General features: G+C 38.1%; 1 protein-coding gene across 12 annotated transcripts in view; it reads right to left on the reverse strand.

The window, feature by feature from the left end:
• The window catches only part of KCNIP4 (potassium voltage-gated channel interacting protein 4), a 1084026-nt gene that overhangs the window by 93670 nt on the left and 967035 nt on the right, over positions 1–23321 (reverse strand). For all 12 annotated transcript variants that reach the window (XM_081303519.1, XM_081303517.1, XM_081303516.1 and 9 more), the window contains one exon: positions 12444–12568. In XM_081303519.1, the coding sequence (XP_081159645.1) occupies positions 12444–12568 (125 nt within the window). The remainder of the gene's footprint in view (positions 1–12443; positions 12569–23321) is intronic.

Here is a 23321-nt window from a genome sequence, read left to right on the forward strand (position 1 = left end):
TCCCAATTGGCATATAAAATTTATCCTCATGCTTTCTCTAGGTCTTCTGTATCCACATGATATTCCTTCACAGAGCTCTGTCAGTTTTTCCACTCAATGTATCATAATGTGCTCTAAAGTATCTTTTCTCGTGCATATTTCACTTCCTCCACTGGGGAATCTAGTGTTTAGAACAATTCTTATATTAACACACACACACACACACACACACACACACATATCTTCAATATTAACAAAGTTTGGCATATAATAAAATTTAATAAACATCTGGTGTTCAATATATATTTGTGGAAAACATTAATAAGGAGAAGATTAATGTGAGCAATTTTGATTCAGTCTTCTACGATTCTATGGGAGTTGGAATATTATATGTTAAGCATAATTCATTAGGATGTGTATAGGTAAGGAAATAACTAATTCTCTCTCATGTTCCTTTACACATTTTCTACCTTTGTATTTTCTTCAAATTAAATCAACCAATACATATCTGAGGACTTCTAGTCCTGACATACTCAACACAAATGTAGCATCAAAAGATTTCCAAAGTTTTGACAACTTACTTTAATGAAAATTTGAATGCCTGCCAGGATCATTGGAATAATTGCCAGATAGAATTGTATTAATGAACACATATAAGTGGAGACTCTAAGAAATGCAAAATGATCTGATTTTGCTGAGTAGGTTCACTGCCAGCAGCTTGCAGTGATAAATGGTGCCTCAGATTTGTTTTTAGTTTTACCCACAAAATATCCAAATTGCATAGCAATATCTTTAAGGAACATGAACTATATTTGAAAAATTATTTATTGGGCTCTCAACAATACATTTTCACAAGCAATTAGTATTTTTCAGAAAGAACAAGAAGGAGAAATGCTGTTAGAGTTGATTTGCACAGTAGTCTACTTATCACTTTGAATTGGGGTATCTGCTGTGAAGACTACGTCCCATGTACAGCAAATCATATGAACAAGCCTCCTTGGAGGAAGCGGTTTTTGAATTTGGTATGCATTCAATTCTAAGGTGTACTGTTAAGGGAAGTAGGAAACCTCAAAGCATTCATAAGACAGAGACTTATTATTACTTTTGTAATATTGACCCTTGAAGTGATATTTGAAGTAACAGTTGACTCTTGGCTCCCAGACTTATAAAAAGATTGTCTTAGGAGTATTAGCTCAATCTTAGGAAATCTTTAAAAATATGCACCGGATAAATTCTATAGAAAGAGGTCTTATTGACTTAAGCAGAGTACTAGTTGTTTCCTGAATTCAGTTTCATCCTTTTATAAAAGAACACTGCTGTTCAACCAGACACTACATTTCCCAGCTGCCCCCAGAGCTGGGTGCTCCATGTGAGGATATTTGAGCCATTGATAAGAAAATAAGTGGTATAAATAATTTCTGGGTTATCTCTAAATTAAGATAGTCACTTGTTCCTACAACTGTCACCTTCCCTCAGGCTCTAATCATGACAGTGACCCAGTTTACCCAGTTCGGATGGAAACTCTACTGTAGTCAAGAGTAGCAGGACAGAGTTGGGAGGAACTTGGCTTACTGAATGATGTCCTGGCAGCAGAACTGCCCCATCAGTCTGGACCAAATCAACTGTGACTTAAGAGAAAAATAAGATGGGATCTTCCTTATAGGACTGTTCTTGATGAATGAAGATGAATGAAGACATTGATGAATGAAGAATCTGAGATTTAAAAAAAAATGCTTCTAGTAAATATCTGCTTTATATAGGAGTTGCCTCGATATAAACTGGTTTTAAAAATTACATGTTTATGTTGCATTGGAATTTTACAGGATCATAAATTATGTTATCTCTTGGTTTACAAAAAATTCTAGTGAAGGAATCAGATGAGAAAGATTATGTTAGTTTCTCCAGGAATTCAAAAGACTTAAAAGTAACCCTGGTAAAGTGCACTAATAACAAATGTCTCCTTGAGTAACTCCTAATAGGGCTGAGAAATAATCTGTTTTCTAAGTTTTTGTGAAATATCAATCAAAGTTTGAGAGTGAGGTAAAAAAAGTAGGAGCTTCTAGGAATAACACAATTCACAGTAGCAATATGATAACAGTGATACTGACAGTGATTATAATAAAGGTAATAATAATAATAATAATAATAATAATAATAATAATAATAATTTCACCCATATTTTGAGTGTTATCATGAGAGGGGGTCAGAGCTCTTTATTTCACATTCATTAACTTTGCAAACCATCTGTGAGATGCTATTTCTCCAATTTTGCAGATGAAATAAATTAAGCCCAGAGAGGTGACACATCTTGCCCAAGGGTATCCAGAAATAGAACTTAATTACACTTAAAAATTGTACTTCAAAATATGTATACTTTTGTGCAGAAAACTGTTAATAAAGCAGGTCTGACACTGCTGTCCTTGGAAAGGCTGCTTGGATAGTCTTTGAGAACTTGGATTTCAAGAGAGTTTATAACCACCTTCTGTTAAAAATGACTCATGGTGTCTAAACTCTTTGTACAAACAATACTTTTTATGTTGAATGTCTGTTTTGCTTCTTGGGGGCTGGGATTGGGACATGCTAGACAATGGACATCTAAGCAGTTTATTGCTAGATAAAATGTCACAAGTGTTGTCACAATGACTCATTGCTGGTGAATTAAGCACATCCAGTGTGACTCCACTAAGAAAGGACTCTTAGAAGTTTGTATTAGGTTTCCTTCAAATATTGTCGCATATGTCTTTTTCCCTTTGCAGATTAGTTTTGCATTATTTTTATGTAATAAATCAACCATGCATAAGACTATATGTTAAATCCTATAAATACTCTTAACAAATCATCAAACCTGGAGATAATCTTGGGAACCTCCGACATATCTTTTCCCCATGACACTTTCTCATTTGGAGGATACAATTTTATTTTCTTCCTGCGCATAGAGGAAGATGATATTATTCTGTTTTTCTTGAACTCAGGTGGCCCACCTGAGCAAGTTCTGACCAGTGGAATGCAGGCAGAAGGGATGTCTGCAACTCCATGATAGGCCCATCAAATAGCCCACAGCCTTCCTTGTCTTTGTCTTCTCTCAATTGAGGACCAGATGCAAGGTCTAGTGGAGGATGCTGAGAGCATGGGCAAGAGGAAACCACTATAGGAAATGAATGTCTTCAATAAACTGGGCAGAAATCCCACCTGGTGTCCAGATAGCATACATGAGATAGGTGATAAAATATAAACCAACTCTTGTTGTCTTAAGACACTGAACTTCTGGGATGCTGTGTTGCAGCAGTAAGCCCACAATGACTAAGACATGTGGAGATGTGCTGAGTGCTACCACCCCAATCTATTTTGTACAACCTTTGGAATATATGGCAAAAGAAAAAGGGTTTCTTAAGCTCCCAAGATCCTATTACCCATGTGATAAGATAATATTTGATGAGCAGAACACAAAATTATCTATCAGATTAAAAAAAAAAACATTGAATACACTCACAATGAACTAAAAGAAATTCTTTGCTACCACTGAGGATGCTCTTTACATTTTTTGAGTAGTACAGATGCTCTTTTACTGTTAATGGGATTACATTCTGATAAACCTGTCATAAGTTGAAAATGCATTCAATACACCTAACTTCGGAACATCACAACTTAGCAACACATTACATTGTAGAATGTCAGTCATTTCCTCCCATGATCATTTGACTGACTGGGAACTGTGACCTGCTGTGCACCAACATCACAAGAGAGTATGGTACCATATATTCTAGCTTATGAAAACATCTTAATTCAATATAGTTTCTACTGAATGTGTATTGATTTCACACCATCATAAAGTTGAAAACTTGTTACATCAAACCATCATGAGTAAGGTACCATCTGTACTTGGTAAAATCAATAACAGTTGCTTAACCATATGGACAGTTTCTTAATTGAGGAACTATGCCCTTTCAATCCTTCTATCAATACATTATTGTTTCAAGAGAGAATGAATAGCTCTTCAGTTTCACCAGATGAAAAGAAATAAAGTGAGAGAAGATAAAGACTTAATCTAAGATGGTCCCTATATTTTTTTGAAGTTGTTCATTCATTTATAAATATTAATTACCTATTTTATAAGAAATATAGTCTGAAGGGCTGAGGATACTGGAGTAAAGACATTACAGTCCTGCCTCAAAGGAACTTAATGAATGAGGAAGGATAAAATAGTGAAGAGGAAACTCCAGATAAGTATGGTGAGGGGGAACACACAGAAAGTTCTAAAACCCTCCTCCAGGGCAGGTTTCCTTCAAATGTTGTTGGATATGTCTTTTTCCCTTTGATTAGCTTTGCATTCTTTCTATGTAATAAATCAACCATACATAAGACTAAATGTTAAATCCCATAAATACTCTTAACAAATCATCAAACCTGGAGATAATCTTGGGAACCCCTGGCATATCTTTTCCCCATGACACTTTCCCACCTGTAAGTCTTTCAACCCCAAAACTTACAAGATAACTTTGAGACCTCAAATTTACTTATATTTTTAATTCATACCATTAAGATGCCCATTCAGTTGAACCTGCACCATGTGCAATATTCTTCACCTTCTCCATTGCTCACTCTGGCTACACCAAATTTCATTCCTTAGTCTCCTGATGCAGCTGTCTAGAGTGTCTCCCTACTTTACTTTGGTCTCTGATATAATAAGATCTGTAATGTTCCCTTGAGATACTTGTGTTGTTTCCCGGATTGATGCCATTGGGGAAGGGGTGGAAACTTTCAGAAGTAAGGCCTGGTAGGAGGTCCTTTGGGCATTGGAAGATTATGGAAGCCCGGTCTCTCATACTCTTTTCTTTCACATCTTAGGCATGAGGTGAACAGTTTGCTTTGCAGCACATTCTTTGTTATGATGTGCTGCCCCAACAGAGGCCTAAAAGCAATAGATTCAACCTACCATAGACTGAAAACTTAAAAAATGTGGATTAAAATAAATCTTTCCTCTTTATAAGTTGATTATCTCAATAATTGTGTTGTAGTAAGGGAAAACTGACCAACACATGCCTCATTTAAGGTTAATCACTTCCTAGGGATTCCACTTCCAAATACTATAGTCAGATTAAAATTCCTCCTCTTAATACATCACAAATAGGGACTAAATTTCAACACGCATTCTGGGGAAATTCAAATAATAGCAGTATGTAAGATTATTGGGTCTATCTACTAATGAGAATGGAAAGCCATTCTATGGAAAGACGTCTTTGGGTGTAGTGGGGCTCATGGTTCAGAGGGAGACCAAAGTGGGACAAGAGACTGAGTTCTGCTTGGTATGCAGTTGAGAGATGACAGAGCATGTGAGAGGCAGAACAGTAGATAAGGGCACGATGAGGCAGATGGGAAACACACAAAGTCCAAGAATTAACCATGCTTGGAGATGAATTACATGCAGAAGATCCTGAGGGAGGAGCACAGAATAGTGCCTGGGTTTCTAGATGTCTGCGTAGGGGAAGGGACCCTTTAATGAGAAATGACAGAGTTAAGAGGCAAAGCCAAGGGGTGAAACATGCTGCATGTGCATGTCACTGAATAAAATTAAAAACTATTTTAAAATTTAGGTATTATATAAAAGAACTTGGTCCATAAATACACCAGAGTCATAAGGGCCAATGTCAAGGGATTCTTGACTAACATGGGGACATTCATTGTTTAAAAATCAAATGAAATGTTCATGATTAATTGCTAATGATTAAGAAGGACTAGTTAATTTTCAGGATATTTGTATTTCCAACACAATAAAAAGAATCTCTACATACATACATACACATACACACACACGCACGCACGCACACATGCACACGCAAATATGCGTACATGTGGCTGGGGATATAGATCAGTGGAAGAGCAATTGGTTACTGTGTACCAAGCTCTGGTTTAAATGTCGAGACTATAAAACAAACAAAGCAAAACGAGAATATCAACAACCATAAGAAAGAAAGTTAACAGTGGTTAGTTACCTTTAGCAAAATGGGATGAGAAATTTATTATAGGTAAAGCATTCAAATATTTCAATTTATTTCTCCCTGCATGATCCAAGTGTTTAGTATAGCATTTTATGAATTTAAAATAAAAAACAAATAAATCAAGAAAGATCTAAATACCATTGAATGAATCTAAATGACGTTAACTGATGCATAATTAGTAGGCTTTATGATGACATCACTGGGAATTTTAGTTACTTGCATACTTAGAAGAATGAGAGGAAACAACTTATGAGCTCCACTACCTGCTGACAACACACCAAATCCAAGATATTGTGCAAAAAACAAAAACAAACAAACAAACAAACAAAAAAACTTCTCCATCTTGCTATCCATATAGGTATTCATATCCTAAACATTCAAAGGGGAATTCAATGGCTAGAGAAGCTAAGCCACCTGCCCAAGGTCGGAAAGGGCAGTTGTTAGGTTTGAATCAGAGGGAGCTTGGGTTATGCCAGTTCTTGGAGTCAGAGGGAAGTCATGCAGGCTGCTCAGCACTATACACAACCTTCTCCTCGGAGACTCCTGTTTCTTGAGAGTCTAACAGAAAACTCTGCTGGAGCATAGGAAAAAGCATTTCAATTCTGCTCATCTACCTTGCTTCTAAAATACATGAGTAATACTTTGCACTTACAGGTCTTTCATCTGAGTCTTTCAAGAACTGAACAAAAGCAATGATTATATCTCCCTTCATGGTTCAAAGGGAAGATCTTAATTCCTAATATGCTGACAGGGAGACAGAAGCCTCCAAGAGTAAAGTGACTTACTGAAGGTCACACAATCAGTCTCTGAGAGCTTTCCTCAAACAGAGAAGCAATTGCCTTATACAATTAGCACTGCCTTTTTCAATTAGCAGTGCATTTCTCTAGACTAATCACTAGGTCTCTCTCTTTGCCACAAATGTGAGAAATTTCTCCTCCCTTCCTTCCCACCACAAGTGGGACTTATGCACACATACCTTGTTGAAAATGTAGATCCCTGTAATTTCCTCCCTAGTTCCCTTCATCTATTTTTAAAGGTCTTAGTATTGAAGTTCTCAAATACTGAGTAGTCTAGAAGAGCCTCATCAAAATCACTAACCTCTTGATGGGTCCTTTGGTCACAGCAATAAATTTCTTGTGGAAATAAGAAAAAGTTTGGTGCTATTTTTGGTAAAATCTCCAATAAAATGTCTGGATTATAAGCAAAATACTGAGGATAGGCACTAACTCTGCTTGAGATGTTAACCCAGTTCAGCTGCTTTGCTCTACAAAGACTGTTGCCTACTCACAAACTCTAGTGGGAACACATGTGACCTCTAGAATGAGTCACACCTTTTCAAATCTCCTCCCTTTGAGTACGGAGATATGCTAAGGTGATGGGGTGAGATGTCCAACCCATGGCTATGCTGTGTCATATGAGACTGTGCCTTCATATCAGAGACTGTCCCTTGGTAGTTCTGAAGAGTTGAGCTTGGGCTGCTGTGTTTTGAACTGTGAAAGGGACCCAATGCAAAGGACTATGGGCAGCAGCGGCCTGGAGGGTTCCAGGAAGATAGCCAGCAAGAAAGTGGGATCTCAAGTGTACAACTCAAGTGTTGGATTTTCTACCAACTGTATGAGTTGGGACTCCAGGAGGCAGTGCTCAAGGATCCCAGGTCCTCTTCTAAATAGAGAACCCAGCTCTATTAGGGACTCCTGAGCTTCAAATCTGTGACCTGATGAATGGACACTTAGTGAGCCATGTTTAGGTAAAAAGGATATTCACAAAACATTTTTAGGCAAAGGGATATAAAAATGTAAGAAAGCGTTGCCTTAAAAATAATATTTGAGTCTAATAGATACTTTGACCTCTTAGAATTCAAAACAAGTGAAAGAAAAGGAAGCAGAGAAAAGATCCAAGAGAGGAAGGAACAAGGCTTCTCAGGCATAGAGGTCTATCTACCCCTCATTTTATGCTTTGAAACATGGGAAGAATAGGCTGTAAATTATTAATCAATAAAAGGAAATGGAAAAGAGACATCATCATATTAAAACTTAATGCCCTAGTAGACATTTGTGACCACCTAACATTGAATAAGTTCTATTTGATTTTCAAAGAGCAGTAAAACAAGAAACAAGATTATGGTATATATATATATATATATATATATGAACTTACATGTGGTTCTAGGTTGGTTGTTCTCTACTGTGGGATTTAGTTCCTTCTCTATTATGATGCAATTAAAAAAAAAGTGCTATTCAGCTATTTGGTGTTGAGGTTGTTGCTCCATGATAGAGAGCACTTGCCTACTTGCCTAGCATACAAGAGGCCCTTACTTTAATGTCCAGCACTGCCAAAAAAAAAAAAAAAAGATTCCCGAGCATCACACTAGACAGAACTGAATCAAAATCATCAGAGATAAGAAGTATTATCTCTGTCTCCCAGCCTCTGTTTCTTCCTCTCATTCTCTCTCTCTCTCTCTCTCTCTCTCTCTCTCTCTCTCTCTCTCTCTCTTTCTGTGTCTCACACACACACACACACACACACACACACCCTCATAAGGTTCCAATGTAGCTAGTCTAGTCATGGTATTTGACATATTAGGGATCATTACAATCATGTCAATTCTTTGGGATATGAGAACCTGACTTATTCTTACATTTATTTCAGTGGTTCTCAATTTGGCTGCACATTATTGTTACCCAAAGAGCTTTATAAATCCTGATGCTGGAACATTTTCCCAGAGCAATTACATCAGAATCACCAAGCATGGTACTCAACTATTTGTAATTTTTAAAGCTCCCCAGAGGACTGCAACATGCAGATAAATTTGAAACTGCTGATCTGTTGATAATACTTTGTATCTTTCTGCATCCTTTCTAGTACATAATTATGTAGTCCAATGCCCAAGACATTGCCTGGGAGCTATGTAGGCCAACCATGACTGTCTCACATTGATGGAAAACATAACTGTATTGTATTATGGGCCACAAACACCTTTTTTGCTGAATCTCAGGTTTATTTCTAGAAAAAAAAATGATGTTGTTATCATTATTCCAACTTCTAAAGACAAAAAAAGCAAGGCACTGAGTCAGAGGTAGCTGCCCTAACAAGTAAGATATAGATCCAAATATGAGTGATACCAAACCTCATGATACCTTTACTACTCCTGTGTTTCTCAAAGTGTGGACCCTGGACCAGCAGCATCTCCATCACTTGAGAACTTCCAAAAAATGCAAATTCAGTGTCCCAGTTCCACATACTAAGTCATCATCATTCAGGCTAAGGCCCGAGCAGGTGATTCTGAGCACAGTAATGATGCAGAAATACATAGAACATTCTTCTCCATCCCTATTAGCTGCCCACTTTTGAAACTCTGTTTAGCAAGCTGTGAGAGGAAAAGCAGAGTGTGGGTGACTCAATGAGCAAGATAGGCTGAAGAGGGCTGGGGCTGGGGCCCAGTGGTAGAGAGCTTGCCTAGCATGTATGAGGCACTGGGCTTGATTGTCAGCACCACATAAAAATAAATAAATAAAGGTCCATTGACAACTTAAAAAAATATTTTAAAAAATAGTCTGAAGAGATGAGAAATCTTCTCTTTCTCCTGTTGCCCATTTATTTTAACAATCTTGTGTTGAAAATGAGAGGGAATATTATTAGAGGCACTATATGGGGAAAAAAATTGGAGAATTGCTAAGCTAAATCTAGAGGAGTGCCCAGCAAGTTGAGCTACTTTCATATAAGTGTGACTATTTTAAAATGCTGATGAATGGTTTATCCTTTTAATCAAAATATGGAGACTTTTAAAAGGTTTCATTAAAAATGAACATCCCAATTGTTTCCAGGGAAATGATTTTTTGATCTTCAGGACTTTGAGATAATTGCTATTCCGTAAACCAAGGGTAGTTGCTCAGCTCTCTCTGCCGGAAGCCGGCTCAGATCGCTTCCCTTCTGTGAAATGTGTGTGCTGCTGACCTGCTTTGGTGTCCCCCTTGCCAGACTTCAGGGCACATTTATTAGAGTTGTGCACTTGAGAAGGTTAACGTAAAGATTAAAAGGCCACTCTTGTTTGTTTCATCAGAAACACTGACTGATATTTTATGAACAAACTGTGAAATCTTTTAAGGAAGTACATAAAATATTCTTTGGCACATTCAGGTCTGATGGAAATTTGTCTCATGGGATGAGTGGGGCAGAGCAGAAAGAGAGAGTAATAAAGAAATGGAAAAGAAGAAATAGGGAAAGAGGAAGAAAGGGGAAGAAGTGAAATACAGGAGGAAATAATTGCACAAGGGAAAGAGAGTATATAAGAATGGAAAGAAACAAAAGAGGAGTAGAGAAATAGGCAGAGAAAAGAGGATAGAGAAAGAGAGGAAAGGGAGAAGACAAAACTAGTAGGCAAAGAAAAATAATAGAAAAGAGCAATGAATGCAGACGTTGAGCCTGACAATTTACTGAAAAGTGCTATGCATGTAAGACATGCTGGCTTCAAGGTTCATGCTGGCAGTAATCACAATTCCAACTTACAGCAAATGGGACGAAAGGTAGCCAGCCCTCAAATGGAAAGACCCTACAGTGACGGCAGTGAACTAATAACTCAATAGCACTCAAGGAACCCAGGGATGCTGGAATGTTAAACCAAGAACTGCTTTATTGGACAGCCATTGGTATCTACTGTACAATTCAGTGCTAAAAGAAACAATAGCTTGCTTACCTCAAGATCTCTGAGCTAGAACAGAGAAGTTTAGATGTTTCTAAACTTTGTAAATGAGCACATTTCAAGTCTTTCTCTCTGATTTGCCTTCTCTTAGCCTTGACTTCATTTAAGCCAACATTTGGTTGGCTTTGCGTCCTTTTCTTTCCTGTTGTTGCTGCTCAGTGTGTTTCTACTGTGCAGCTGTTCCTCCTAAGGCCCATAAACTACTGTAGAAGACGTACAAGGATGATTTGTTAAACTAGTTGTCAAAGCCCTTTTCTCTTTATGCATGTTCATCTCAGATTACACTCAAGATTCCCTTTAATTAGAGTCCTGTGGGGAGCACCCATCTCCATCAGAGCCTCTGCTGCCCCAGTCCATCACCACAAAGCCTGGGTGTTTGTAGATGGCCAAGGTTTGGAAGTGGAAGGAAGCCCTTCTGCATAACGAGGGAGGAAAAAGGAGAAATCCTATGACATGGAGAAGGATGTGAATATGAATTGGAAGAAGGCAGACCTCCATGTACTCAGGGAAATGGTGGAAGGCTGTGTATATGCAATGTGCATAATGAAAACCCTGTAAAAATATCCTGAAAAGTCAACTAGAGGATGAATTCTCAGAAGAAAGTTCTGTTGTGAGTACTAAAGAGTAGGCAAAGTTTCTCATCTGGTCTGCCTGAGGCTAGACAAAAGCAGCAGTTGAGGTAGTGAGATTGATAGAAATCTATGGATACCACAAGCCTCTAAAGACACGGAATTGGTCTCTTTAGAGTATAGGTTTTGGGGGAATCAAAGCAACTTAATTTGGGTTTCCAGGAACAGCTACTTACTTCAATTTACAGATGTGTAGAAAAAAACTCTATGTGAGGTTGCTATGCTTTTTGATACATAATCATTTAGCACTTTTAAGAATGAGTTATTTGGAGCTGGGGTTGTGGCTCAGCGGTAGAGCTTTCGCCTAGTATGTGTGAGGCACTGCATTCGATCCTCAGCACCACATATAAATAAATAAATAAAATAAAGGTATTGTGTCAACTTATAACTATATATATATATATATATATATATATATATATATATGAATGAGTTATTTTTAAATGGGTTCATGACAATGTCTTCACTCCTATTCAGACCATAAGATCTTTGATGACAGAGTATGTCTTCTCTGGCTTTTGAATAACCAGAATCATCTAGCTTAACACTAAGCTCCTACCAAGTATTCAGGAGAAATGTGTGCCTTATACATTGTTGTAACTCACTCCTTGTCTCTCTCCCCTGACCTCTGTATGCATGGGTTATCACTCCTTCTGAAGATGATCCACTAGGAAGGAGGACACCTGCGCACATGGATAACAAAGAACCAAACTTGGTGACTACCTACAAGCAATACAATTTGTAGGAACTTTTCTCCAATGCCAGGAACAGAGTTACCTGATGATCCCCAATCAATAAGTCAAGTGTCAGATTATAATTAAGAAGTGAAGAGATCAATGAAGCTATTGAAATGGTGATATTGTATGTGAAGCACACACACATACAAAAGGTCCAACTAAATATTGAATTAATTTTTTTTCAGTACCTTTTTTTAATGGGCAACTACAGTGTACCAGCATTGGTATGCCAAAGTGAATCAAAGTCAAAACAGATATTGATTATATTAAAACCAGATAGGATTAGTAAGAACCACACATAGGATGGGGCTCTTTCAGAATAGTATGTTTCCCTCCTGCCCTCTCACTTCTCAAAGCGCCTCTGAGAACTGTGTAAAGGTAAACTCAGAAAGAAAGTTCTTACGTTCTTAAATCCTCTGTATAGAATCTGGAGCTCTTTCTTGGTAAATTTACTCTGGGCTTCCAGAAGCTCCAGGGCCTCAGGCCGATGCCTGACGGTGGCCATCTCCAGTTCATCTTCAACACTGTCTGTGGAGGAAAACCAGAAAGAGTCTTAAGACCTGTCTCTGCTCACCAAAGCTCATGATGAGCAATACAGGAAAACAGAGTGAAATGTTTGCTATATATCTGTAATTTGTCCCCAGAGGAAGAATCCTCACACTGCTGATAGCCGTCTTTATATTTCTCTGTTCTAATGGCAAGACAAATATACATGATATTTTTTTGCACATTCTAGTGATTAATGTAGACATTACAATTCTTGCGTTTTTACATCATTTAAAAAGTATAAAATCTCACTCACAATTGAGCCTAAAATTTTGTTTATATACCAAGTACTCTTCTAAAAATGGAACTGTAGCTTGATGAAAAACTGCATTGCCTTCTGTACCATGCAACTACAACAGAGAACTCTGCTAATGCTCTCAGAGGATTCCACTGGAACCCGGCATTTCACCTGGGGATAAAACAAAAGTTTTCATATCAAGTGCTGATGAGGGTAAATAACCTGCAACAGCCAGTTGGACTGCCATAAATCCAGTTCCATAGGTGCATACTAAAAAGACAGGGGTCTAGAGGAACTTCTAATTAGGCCTGTTTGCAACCAAGAGTTTGTAATGATACACAAATTCTAATGTGTTTTATTTTGCTTTGTGAATTTCACTATAATTTCTCAAAGATGCTTTATGCAAAAAGAATATTATGCTCATATGTCCGGTAAATACTGTAATGTAACTTTGGAAAAAATATATTGGAATATGTAGGTTTTAAGAAGACCTGCAAAAAAGAATCCTGTTCAACTTTGCTTAACAAAATTGATCCCAAAGATATTTGTCCACTGAATCTTTCCTGCCCCCAAGTAACATCTACGAATATTTTCATATTTGCCTTAGATCCATGTAAGCACAAGTTTGGAGGTATTGGGGTATATTAGGATCTCTGTGTTTTTATCTCAAAGGAGCACACGCTTCAGTCCAGTTTCTTTGCAGTGTGGTAAAATGGAGTTCTAAATGAATCCTTCCTGTTTCCATCCAGGCCACGCCATATAGGAGGAACTCAGCAGGAAATAAAAACTCCCATATGAAGGAGGCCGCATATGTAGCCATGGCTTTCCTCCTAAGTTGCACCATTTTTGAAACAATGCTGTCTCTTGATAATATCTGCACCTATTTAAAGCCCTGCCTTGCTGAGGGCACCATGGGGCCAGAGCTCTTGCTTAGCAAGAAAAAGAAGGTCAGAGGGACACTAATCTCGGTACATTGTAATCATTGCTCTCAAAGGATTTACACAAGACCTATAGTGATGAAGAAACAATACTCAGAATGGTTGTGTTTGTCAAAGTGAGTAACAGGAGATACGAGCAAACATTCATTTTATACTTTTCACATCATATTAACTTATTTGGCAGTAGCAATACAGAAATCTTCAGAATACTGATAGATAGATTGGGATCATAGAAAGAGACACAGGAAGATAGGAAGGCCATGAGTAACCTCTGAGCTGACAAGAATAAAACTGATAAGAAAGTAAGTAGGCTGTGTACCTACAGTAATGCAAAAAGCTAAAGTAGCTCAGAAAACACAGCTAGACATTAACACATGGGCCTCAAACTGGGATTTATGGAGAAAATCAAATAAGCTCAACTAGCATCACTTCAATTTTCTTTTTCATTCCTTTCAACAAATGGGTTGATTTCACCTAAGGCATCCTAAAGTGAGAGAATGAAAGAAGATGTTGTTCCGAAGATTGCTGTAGGTCCAATATCTTGGACTCTGTTGTTTTATTATATTTCTCAACACATAAATAAATGCTATGCAACAGGCCTATTATAGGTAGATAAAATTAAATGGAAAGTTTCTGCTTTCTAGAAAAATGGCTTATGTAAGCTTCTTCTTTGTCATTCTAAGTATAATTTCATCAACCTAAAATGATCTCCTTTCCTTTTCTACCTGCTAAAATGTATAGATCTTTCATAATGCAGCTCATATATTAATGCTTCCTCTCTACAGCTTTTTTGGATTGTTCCAATACACAGAACTGATGATAGCCTGGTCAGAGCTCCCACACCCCCTCTTTCATAGATATGTAAATAACCCTGTGACCTGTTCATGTTTGTCTTCTCCATTGTGGTCCCCTAAAGACAGAATGAAAGTTTTACATAGCTCTATACTTTCTGGACCTAACATTGTGATACCTTGCAGTCACTTAAGAATTTTCTGGTGAATGAAAAATGAATAAAAGATGATGTTGCATTGGGCATGGTGGTGCATGCCTGCAATCCCAGTAGCTCCTGAAGCTGAGGTAGGAGGATTGCTTGTTCAAAGCCAGCCTCAGCATCTTAAACAGGCCCTAAACAACTTAGGAACACCCTGTAAGGGATGGGAATGTGACTCAGTGGTTAAGTACCCTTGGTTCAATACTCAGTTCAAAAAAATAAAAAAGGTGCTGCTGATCAATTCCATTCCTCTGGAGCCCTTAGACCCTTTTCTATAAGAATAATTAGAGATTTTCCCTAAGGAAATATTTTAAAAAATTAAGTTTGTCTGTTGATAGTGAGATTTTAAGTTCCTTCTTTAGAATCACCATTTATTTATTGTCTCAAGAAACACAGCACGGGTGAAAGAAGTGGAAATTTTAATCAGATTTTCTGAACAGTCTTTCAATCGTGGAATGACCTTGTCTGGACCCAGGGACCCTTCCTCCAGCAAGAGACAAAGCAGCACATTAACCCCTTGGCCTTTGCGCCATGCAGCAAGTCTGAACCACACTACCGATGGTTTCTTTCTCCAGCTGTCACAGATTTGCGAATGCCAAGTCTGAGACAAAGGCCCAAGGCTGGAGGGTCAGTATAATTGAATTTAAGTGTGTGTGATAGGATGATCATCACATGTAGTATTCAAAAGGAGACACACCGGCAGTGTCTGCCTTGTACCATACTTCTTAATGACTTTTACTTGCCAAAGGGCTGTTTCTATCCCTAGGAGGCTGACAGGATCTAGAAACATACCTGAAATCATCACCAAGCACCAGCATATGATAAACTTAAAAAGCAACACCACCAAGTCCAATCAACTGTGATTCCTGCAGGAGGACTCTATGGGGAGCAGAGCGTGATTCCACACAGGACTGCTTTCACTGTGTGACTCGGGCTCCTTTTAAGAGCATCATTGGGGAGATTTTGATATACTGCCTAACATTTATTGAGTTCCTGCTGTATTCCAGGAGGTGGGCAAGGTGACTTTTTCTACAAAAATCACAAAACCCCCACAATGAGATAGAAATATCTATTTTTCAAGTAAATGGAGACTGAGCCCCACAGAGGTAAAGAGTTGCATGGCCAAATGTCACATAGAAGAAAAGATAGGGACATGATTTATACCAGATCTTTGATGAAATAGCTTTTGTTCTTTCTGCTTTCCCATACTCTCCCATAAAACCAAGAGAAATAACAGTGTTAACATGAAAGCCTCTTTTCTCACCCATAACTGTCAAAGTTCTCAGAAGAATTGACAGTATTGACTGGGTCTAATTCCTGTAGTCTGCTATCCCCTTAACCTACAGCAGTCTGACTTCTGGTCCTGTCACAGACTGCATTGTGGCCCCAAAATACACAGGATGAAGACTAAACCTGCTATTATGGCTCATTCAGATGTGGTTAGTCCCCCAAGGGTTTGTGTGTTGGAATAAATAAATAAAAACCACCACTACTTACAGAATTTTGCTCTAAGCTTCACGGGATATTATCTCCTTTTAATTTTGACAAAAATGGTAGGAGACACTTATTGCTACCCTGATCTTACAAGGAGTAAACTTGGATTCACAAAGTTTAAATAACTTATTCAAGGTCACAGGATAAAGCTGGGATTTGATTCCTGGATTTTTGAGACCACAGATCATGAGCTCAGTCAATATGCTATTTTAAGAGATGATAACAGTATTACTTTTGAGTTTAAAATCCTAGGGGATAATCTTTTTTTTTTTTTTTTTTTTTTTTTTTTTTTTTTTTTTACTGTAAATGAATTAATTGGCCATAAACTCCAATGCCTAAATTTCTCTTAAGAGGAAATGTGCAAAAACACCTTGAGGAGCTCACCAGGCTCCAGAAGCTGCTGTCCTTCCCGATTATAGGACAGTGGAGGAACAGATACACAGTGAGGAGAAACTAATGCAGAGATGAACAGGGACTGTTTATATTTCTGCTTTTTGTCAGAGAGAAATATGGGGTTGGGGCTTCTGAGTGGTTTCTCTGGGACAAAAGCCAGACCTAGGTGGGACTCTAACCTCTTAAATGTCTCCAAGGTCTGCCACAGTGTAGGCACCCAGGCATCTTGCTGAGGAGCTAATTCAAACATTGCGTTTGCACCCTGAGACAAGCTTAATACAAATAGTATTTTAATACAGGTATTTTCTAACAGATTTAATTTTCATCAGACAACAAATTCCCAGACCCAGACACTCTTGAACTTTCAGGCTGTCTCCTTTTGTTCTTTGTTCCTTAGATTTAAGTTTCTCAGGGCTGAGGTTGTCCTATGTCTGAGTCAACAGTCCCCTCAGGCCATGACACAATTGGGCTAGAAATTGGAATTCAAATCACTAGGGAACAACAGAATGAGTTTTTTTTTTTTTTGGTTGTTCAAAACATTACATAGTTCTTGATATATCATATTTCACACTTTGATTCAAGTGGGTTATGAACTCCCATTTTTACCCCGCATACAGATTGCAGAGTCACATCAGTTACACTTCCACTGATTTACATATTGACATACTCATGTCTGTTGTATTCTGCTGCCTTTCCTATCCTCTACTATCCCCCCTCCCCTCCCCTCCCCTCCCCTCCCCTCTTCTCTCTCTACCCCCTCTACTGTAATTCATTTCTCCCCCTTGTATTATTTTTCCCTTTCCCCTCACTTCCTCGTGTATGTAATTTTGTATAACCCTAAGGGTCTCCTTCCATTTCCAAGCAATTTCCCTTCTCTCTCCCTGTCCCTCCCACCTCTCATCCGTGTTTAATGTTAGTCATCTTCTCATGCTCTTCTTCCCTACTCTGTTCTTAGTTACTCTCCTTATATCAAAGAAGACATTTGGCATTTGTTTTTTAGGGATTGGCTAGCTTCACTTAGCATAATCTGCTCTAATGCCATCCATTTCCCTCCAAATTCTATAATTTTGTCATTTTTTAATGCAGAGTAATACTCCATTGTGTATAAATGCCACATTTTTTTTTATCCATTCGTCTATTGAAGGGCATCTAGGTTGCTTCCACAGTCTTGCTATTGTGAATTGTACTGCTATGAACATCGATGTAGCAGTGTCCCTGTAGCATGCTGTTTTTAGGTCTTTAGGGAATAGACCCAGAAGGGGAATAGCTGGATCAAATGGTTGTTCCATTCCCAGCTTTCCAAGAAATCTCCATACTGCTTTCCAAATTGGTTGCACCAATTTGCAGTCCCACCAACAATGTACAAGTGTACCCTTTTCCCCACATCCTTGCCAGCACTTGTTGTTGTTTGACTTCATAATGGCTGCCAATCTTACTGGAGTGAGATGGTATCTTAGGGTGGTTTTGATTTGCATTTCTCTGACTGCTAGCGATGGTGAGCATTTTTTCATGTACTTGTTGATTGATTGTATGTCCTCCTCTGAGAAGTGTCTGTTCAGGTCCTTGGCCCATTTGTTGATTGGGTTATTTGTTATCTTATTGTCTAATTTTTTGAGTTCTTTATATACTCTGGATATTAGGGCTCTATCTGAAGTGTGAGGAGTAAAGATTTGTTCCCATGATGTAGGCTCCCTGTTTACCTCTCTTATTGATTCTTTTGCTGAGAAAAAAAATTTTAGTTTGAGCAAGTCCCATTTGTTGATTCTAGATATTAATTCTTGTGCTATGGGTGTCCTATTGAGGAATTTGGAGCCCGACCCCACAGTATGTAGGTCGTAGCCAACTTTTTCTTCTATCAGATGCCTTCTCTCTGGTTTGATATCAAGCTCCTTGATCCATTTTGAGTTAACTTTTGTGCATGGTGAGAGAAAAGGATTCAGTTTCATTTTGTTGCATATGGATTTCCAGTTTTCCCAGCACCATTTGTTGAAGATGCTATCCTTCCTCCATTGCATGCTTTTAGCCCTTTTATCAAATATAAGAAAGTTGTAGTTTTGTGGGTTGGTTTCTGTGTTCTCTATTCTGTACCATTGGTCCACCCGCCTGTTTTAGTACCAATACCATGCTGTTTTTGTTACTATTGCTCTGTAATATAGTTTGAAGTCTGGTATCGCTATACCACCTGATTCACACTTCCTGCTTAGCATTGTTTTTGCTATTCTGGGTCTTTTATTTTTCCATATGAATTTCATGATTGCTTTCTCTATTTCTACAGGAAATGCCATTGGGATTTTGATTGGCATTGCATTAAACCTATAGAGAACTTTTGGTAATATCACCATTTTGATGATGTTAGTTCTGCCTATCCATGAACAGGGTATATTTTTCCATCTTCTAAGATCTTCTTCCATTTCTCTCTTTAGGGTTCTGTAGTTTTCATTGTATAAGTCTTTTACCTCTTTTGTTAGTTTGATTCCCAAGTATTTTATTATTTTTGAGGATATTGTGAATGGAGTGTTTGTCCTCATTTCCATTTCAGGGGGTTTGTTGCTGATATACAGGAATGCCTTTGATTTATGCGTGTTGATTTTATATCCTGCCACTTTGCTGAATTCATTTATTAGCTCTAATAGTTTCTTTGTTGTGTCTGCTAGGTATAGAATCATGTCATCTGCAAATAGTGATAATTTAAGTTCTTCTTTTCCAATTTTTATGCCTTTAATTTCTTTCGTCTCTCTAATTGCTCTGGCCAGTGTTTCGAGAACTATGTTGAACAGAAGTGGTGAGAGAGGGCATCCCTGTCTTGTTCCAGATTTTAGAGGGAATGCCTTCAATTTTTCTCCATTCAGAATGATGCTAGCCTGGGGCTTAGTGTAGATTGCTTTTACAATGTTGAGGTATGTTCCTGTTATCCCTATTTTTTCGAGAGTTTTGAACAAAAAGGGATGCTGTACTTTGTCGAATGCTTTTTCTGCATCTATCGAGATGATCATATGGTTCTTATTTTTAAGTCTATTGATGTGGTGAATAACATGTATTGATTTCCGTATATTGAACCAGCCTTGCATCCCAGGGATGAATCCTACTTGGTCATGGTGTACAATTTTTTTGATATGATTTTGTATCCGATTCGCCAGAATTTTATTGAGGATTTTTGCGTCTAGGTTCATTAGAGATATAGGTCTGTAGTTTTCTTTCTTTGAAGTGTTTTTGTCTGGTTTAGGAATCAGGGTGATGTTGGCCTCGTAGAATGAATTTGGAAGTTCTCCCTCTTTTTCTATTTTCTGAAATAGCTTGAAAAGTATTGGTATTAGTTCCTCTTTAAAGGTTTTGTAAAACTCTGCTGTATACCCATCCGGTCCTGGGCTTTTCTTAGTTGGTAATCTTTTGATGGTTTCTTCTATTTCCTCAATTGATATTGGTCTGTTTAGGTTGTCTATATCCTCCTGTCTCAATCTGGGCAGATCATATGACTTAAGAAATTTATCGATGCCTTCACTATCTTCTATTTTATTGGATAATTTCTGATTATCTTCTGTATTTCTGAAGTGTCTGTTGTGATATTGCCTTTTTCATCCTGTATGCTAGTAATTTGAGTTCTCTCTCTTCTTCTCTTCGTTAGCATGGCTAAGGGTCTGTCGATCTTATTTATTTTTTCAAAGAACCAACTTTTAGTTTTATCAATTTTTTCAATTGTTTCTTTTGTTTTGATTTCATTAATTTCAGCTCTGATTTTAATTATTTCTTGCCTTCTACTTCTTTTGCTGTTATTTTGCTCTTCTTTTTCTAGGATTTTGAGATGAAGTATGAGATCATTTATTTGTTGGTTTTTTCTTTTTTTAAGGAATGAACTCCATGCAATGAATTTTCCTCTTAGAACTGCTTTCAATGTGTCCCATAGATTCCGATATGTTGTGTCTGTGTTTTCATTTATCTCTAAGAATTTTTTAATTTTCTCCTTAATGTCTTCTATAACCCGTTGATCATTCGGTAACCTATTGTTCATTCTCCAAGTGATGCATGATTTTTCCTTCCTTCTTTTATTGTTGATTTTCAGTTTCATTCCATTATGGTCAGATAAGATGCATGGTATTATCTCTACTCCTTTATATTGTCTAAGAGTTGCCTTGTGACATAATATATGATCTATTTTTGAGAAGGATCCATGTGCTGCTGAGAAAAAAGTGTAACTGCTTGATGTTGGGTGGTATATTCTATATATGTCAGTTAAGTCTAGGTTGTTAATTGTATTATTGAGTTCTATAGTTTCCTTATTCAACTTTTGTTTGGAAGATCTGTCCAGTGGTGAGAGAGGTGTGTTGAAGTCTCCCATGATTATTGTATGGTGGTCTATTAGACTCTTGAACTTGAGAAGAGTTTGTTTGATGAACATAGGTGCACCATTGTTTGGGGCATATATATTTATGATTGTTATGTCTTGTTGGTGTATGGTTCCCTTGAGCAGTATGTAGTGTCCCTCTTTATCCTTTTGATTAACTTTGGCTTGAAATCTATTTTATTTGATATGAGTATGGACACTCCTGCTTGTTTCCGAAGTCCATATGAGTGATATGATTTTTCCCAACCTTTCACCTTCAGTCTATGTATGTCTTTTCCTATCAAATGCGTCTCCTGTAGGCAGCATATTGTTGGGTCATGTTTTATGATCCATTCTACTAGCCTGTGTCTCTTAATTGGTGAGTTTAAGCCATTAACATTTAGGGTTATTATTGAGATATGGGTTATCCTTCCAGCCATATTTGTTTGTTTATGTTACTGAATATGGTTTGTTTTCCTCTTTGATTATTTTCCCCCCTTTACTGTCCTACCTCCCACTGTTGGTTTTCATTGTTATTTTCCATTTCCTCTTCCTGTAATGTTTTGCTGAGGATTTTTTGGAGAGATGGTTTTCTAGCTGCAAATTCTTTTAACTTTTATTTATCGTGGAAGGTTTTAATTTCATCTTCCATCTTGAAGCTTAATTTTGCTGGATACACAATTCTTGGTTGGAACCCATTTTCTTTCAGTGTTTGAAATATGTTATTCCAGGATCTTCTAGCTTTCAAAGTCTGTGTTGAGAGATCAGCTGTTATCCTGATTGGTTTACCCCTAAATGTAATCTGCTTCCTTTCTCTTGTAGCTTTTAAAATTCTCTCCTTATTCTGTATGTTGGGCATCTTCGTTATAATGTGTCTAGGTGTGGATCTCTTATGATTATGCACATTCGGCGTCCTGTAGGCTTCTAGGATTTGGGATTCTGTCTCGTTCTTCAAGTCTGGGAAGTTTTCTCGAAATATTTCATTGAATAGATTGCTCATTCCTTTGGTTTGGAGCTCTGTGCCTTCCTGTATTCCAGTGACTCTTAAGTTTGGTCTTTTAATGTTATCCCATATTTCTTGGATGTTCTGCTCATGGTTTCTTTTTTTTTTTTTTTTTAAAGAGAGAGTGAGAGAGAGGGGGACAGAGAGAGAGAGAATTTTAACATTTATTTATTCTTAGTTCTAGGCGGACACAACATCTTCGTTTGTATGTGGTGCTGAGGATCGAACCCGGGCCGCACGCACGCTAGGCGAGCGCGCTACCACTTGAGCCACATCGCCAGCCCCTGCTCATGGTTTCTTAACAGTCTTGCTGAGTTGTCTATGTTCTTTTCAAGTGGAAATACTTTGTCTTCATTGTCTGATGTTCTATCTTCTAAGTGTTCTACTCTGCTGGTAGTATTCTCAATTGAGTTTTTAAGTTGGTTTATTGCTTCCTGCCTTTCTAGGATTTCTGTTTGTTTGTTTTTTATAACCTCTATCTCCCTGTATAGTTGATCTTTTGCTTCCTGGATTTGTTTATGTATTTCATTGTTGAAGAGATCTTTCATTGTCTGATTTTGCTGTCTAATGTCTTTCTTGAGACTCCAGATCATCTGAAGCATGTATCTCCTGAATTCTTTATCTGACATTCCATCTGCTGCAGATATTACCTCTTCTAACGTTGAGTTGACCTGCATTGCTTGTGGTCCTTTCTTTCCTTGTCTCTTCATACTGTTCGCATTTCTTTCTGCTTACTGAGACTGTTGTGTTATTGAATTTTCCCCCTATATCTTTGTATTACTCTTGTATAGTTTCAAAGTCTCCCGCGCAGGCGCGGGCAGGGGCTCTGCTCCTCCTCCAATTGGGGCACTGTGCCTACCACATCGGCAGGCCGCTGGGCCTGTTCTGCTGGTTGGTAGCAGGTGCGCCTACCTTGCAGGCGCGTGGGGCGGCTCTGCCACTCCCAGGTTGCTGAGCCTGACCTGCTGGTGGGTTGCAGGTCCGGCTACCTTTCAGGCGCAGGGGGAGGGCGCACACCTATTTGTATTTAGACAGTTACACGAAATGGAGGACGTAATGCTTGGGATGAAAGTTGGGGGGAAGGGGAAGGTAGGTGCTCTTGAAAAGAAAGAAGGAGAGGGAGATAGATAGCATAGAGGAGAATGGAAAGAGCAGCAAAACTTGGAAGGGGAGAGAGAGAGGGAAAAGGGAGAGAAAAAATTAAAATGAAATAGGAAATAAAATTAGGTCTTAGAGATCCATTTTCTTCTCTTCCTGTAGGCAAAGCTGTGCCCTCCGGGCTGAGTTTTGCCCTCAATGTGTCAACAGCAATCCCTGTAAGGCGGTTCCTGGGAGTCTCTCAATCCTGTTGGTCCAGAGC

Source organism: Spermophilus citellus, assembly GCF_964194105.1.
Source record: "Spermophilus citellus genome assembly, chromosome: 8".
NCBI classification, from domain to species: Eukaryota; Metazoa; Chordata; class Mammalia; order Rodentia; family Sciuridae; genus Spermophilus; species Spermophilus citellus.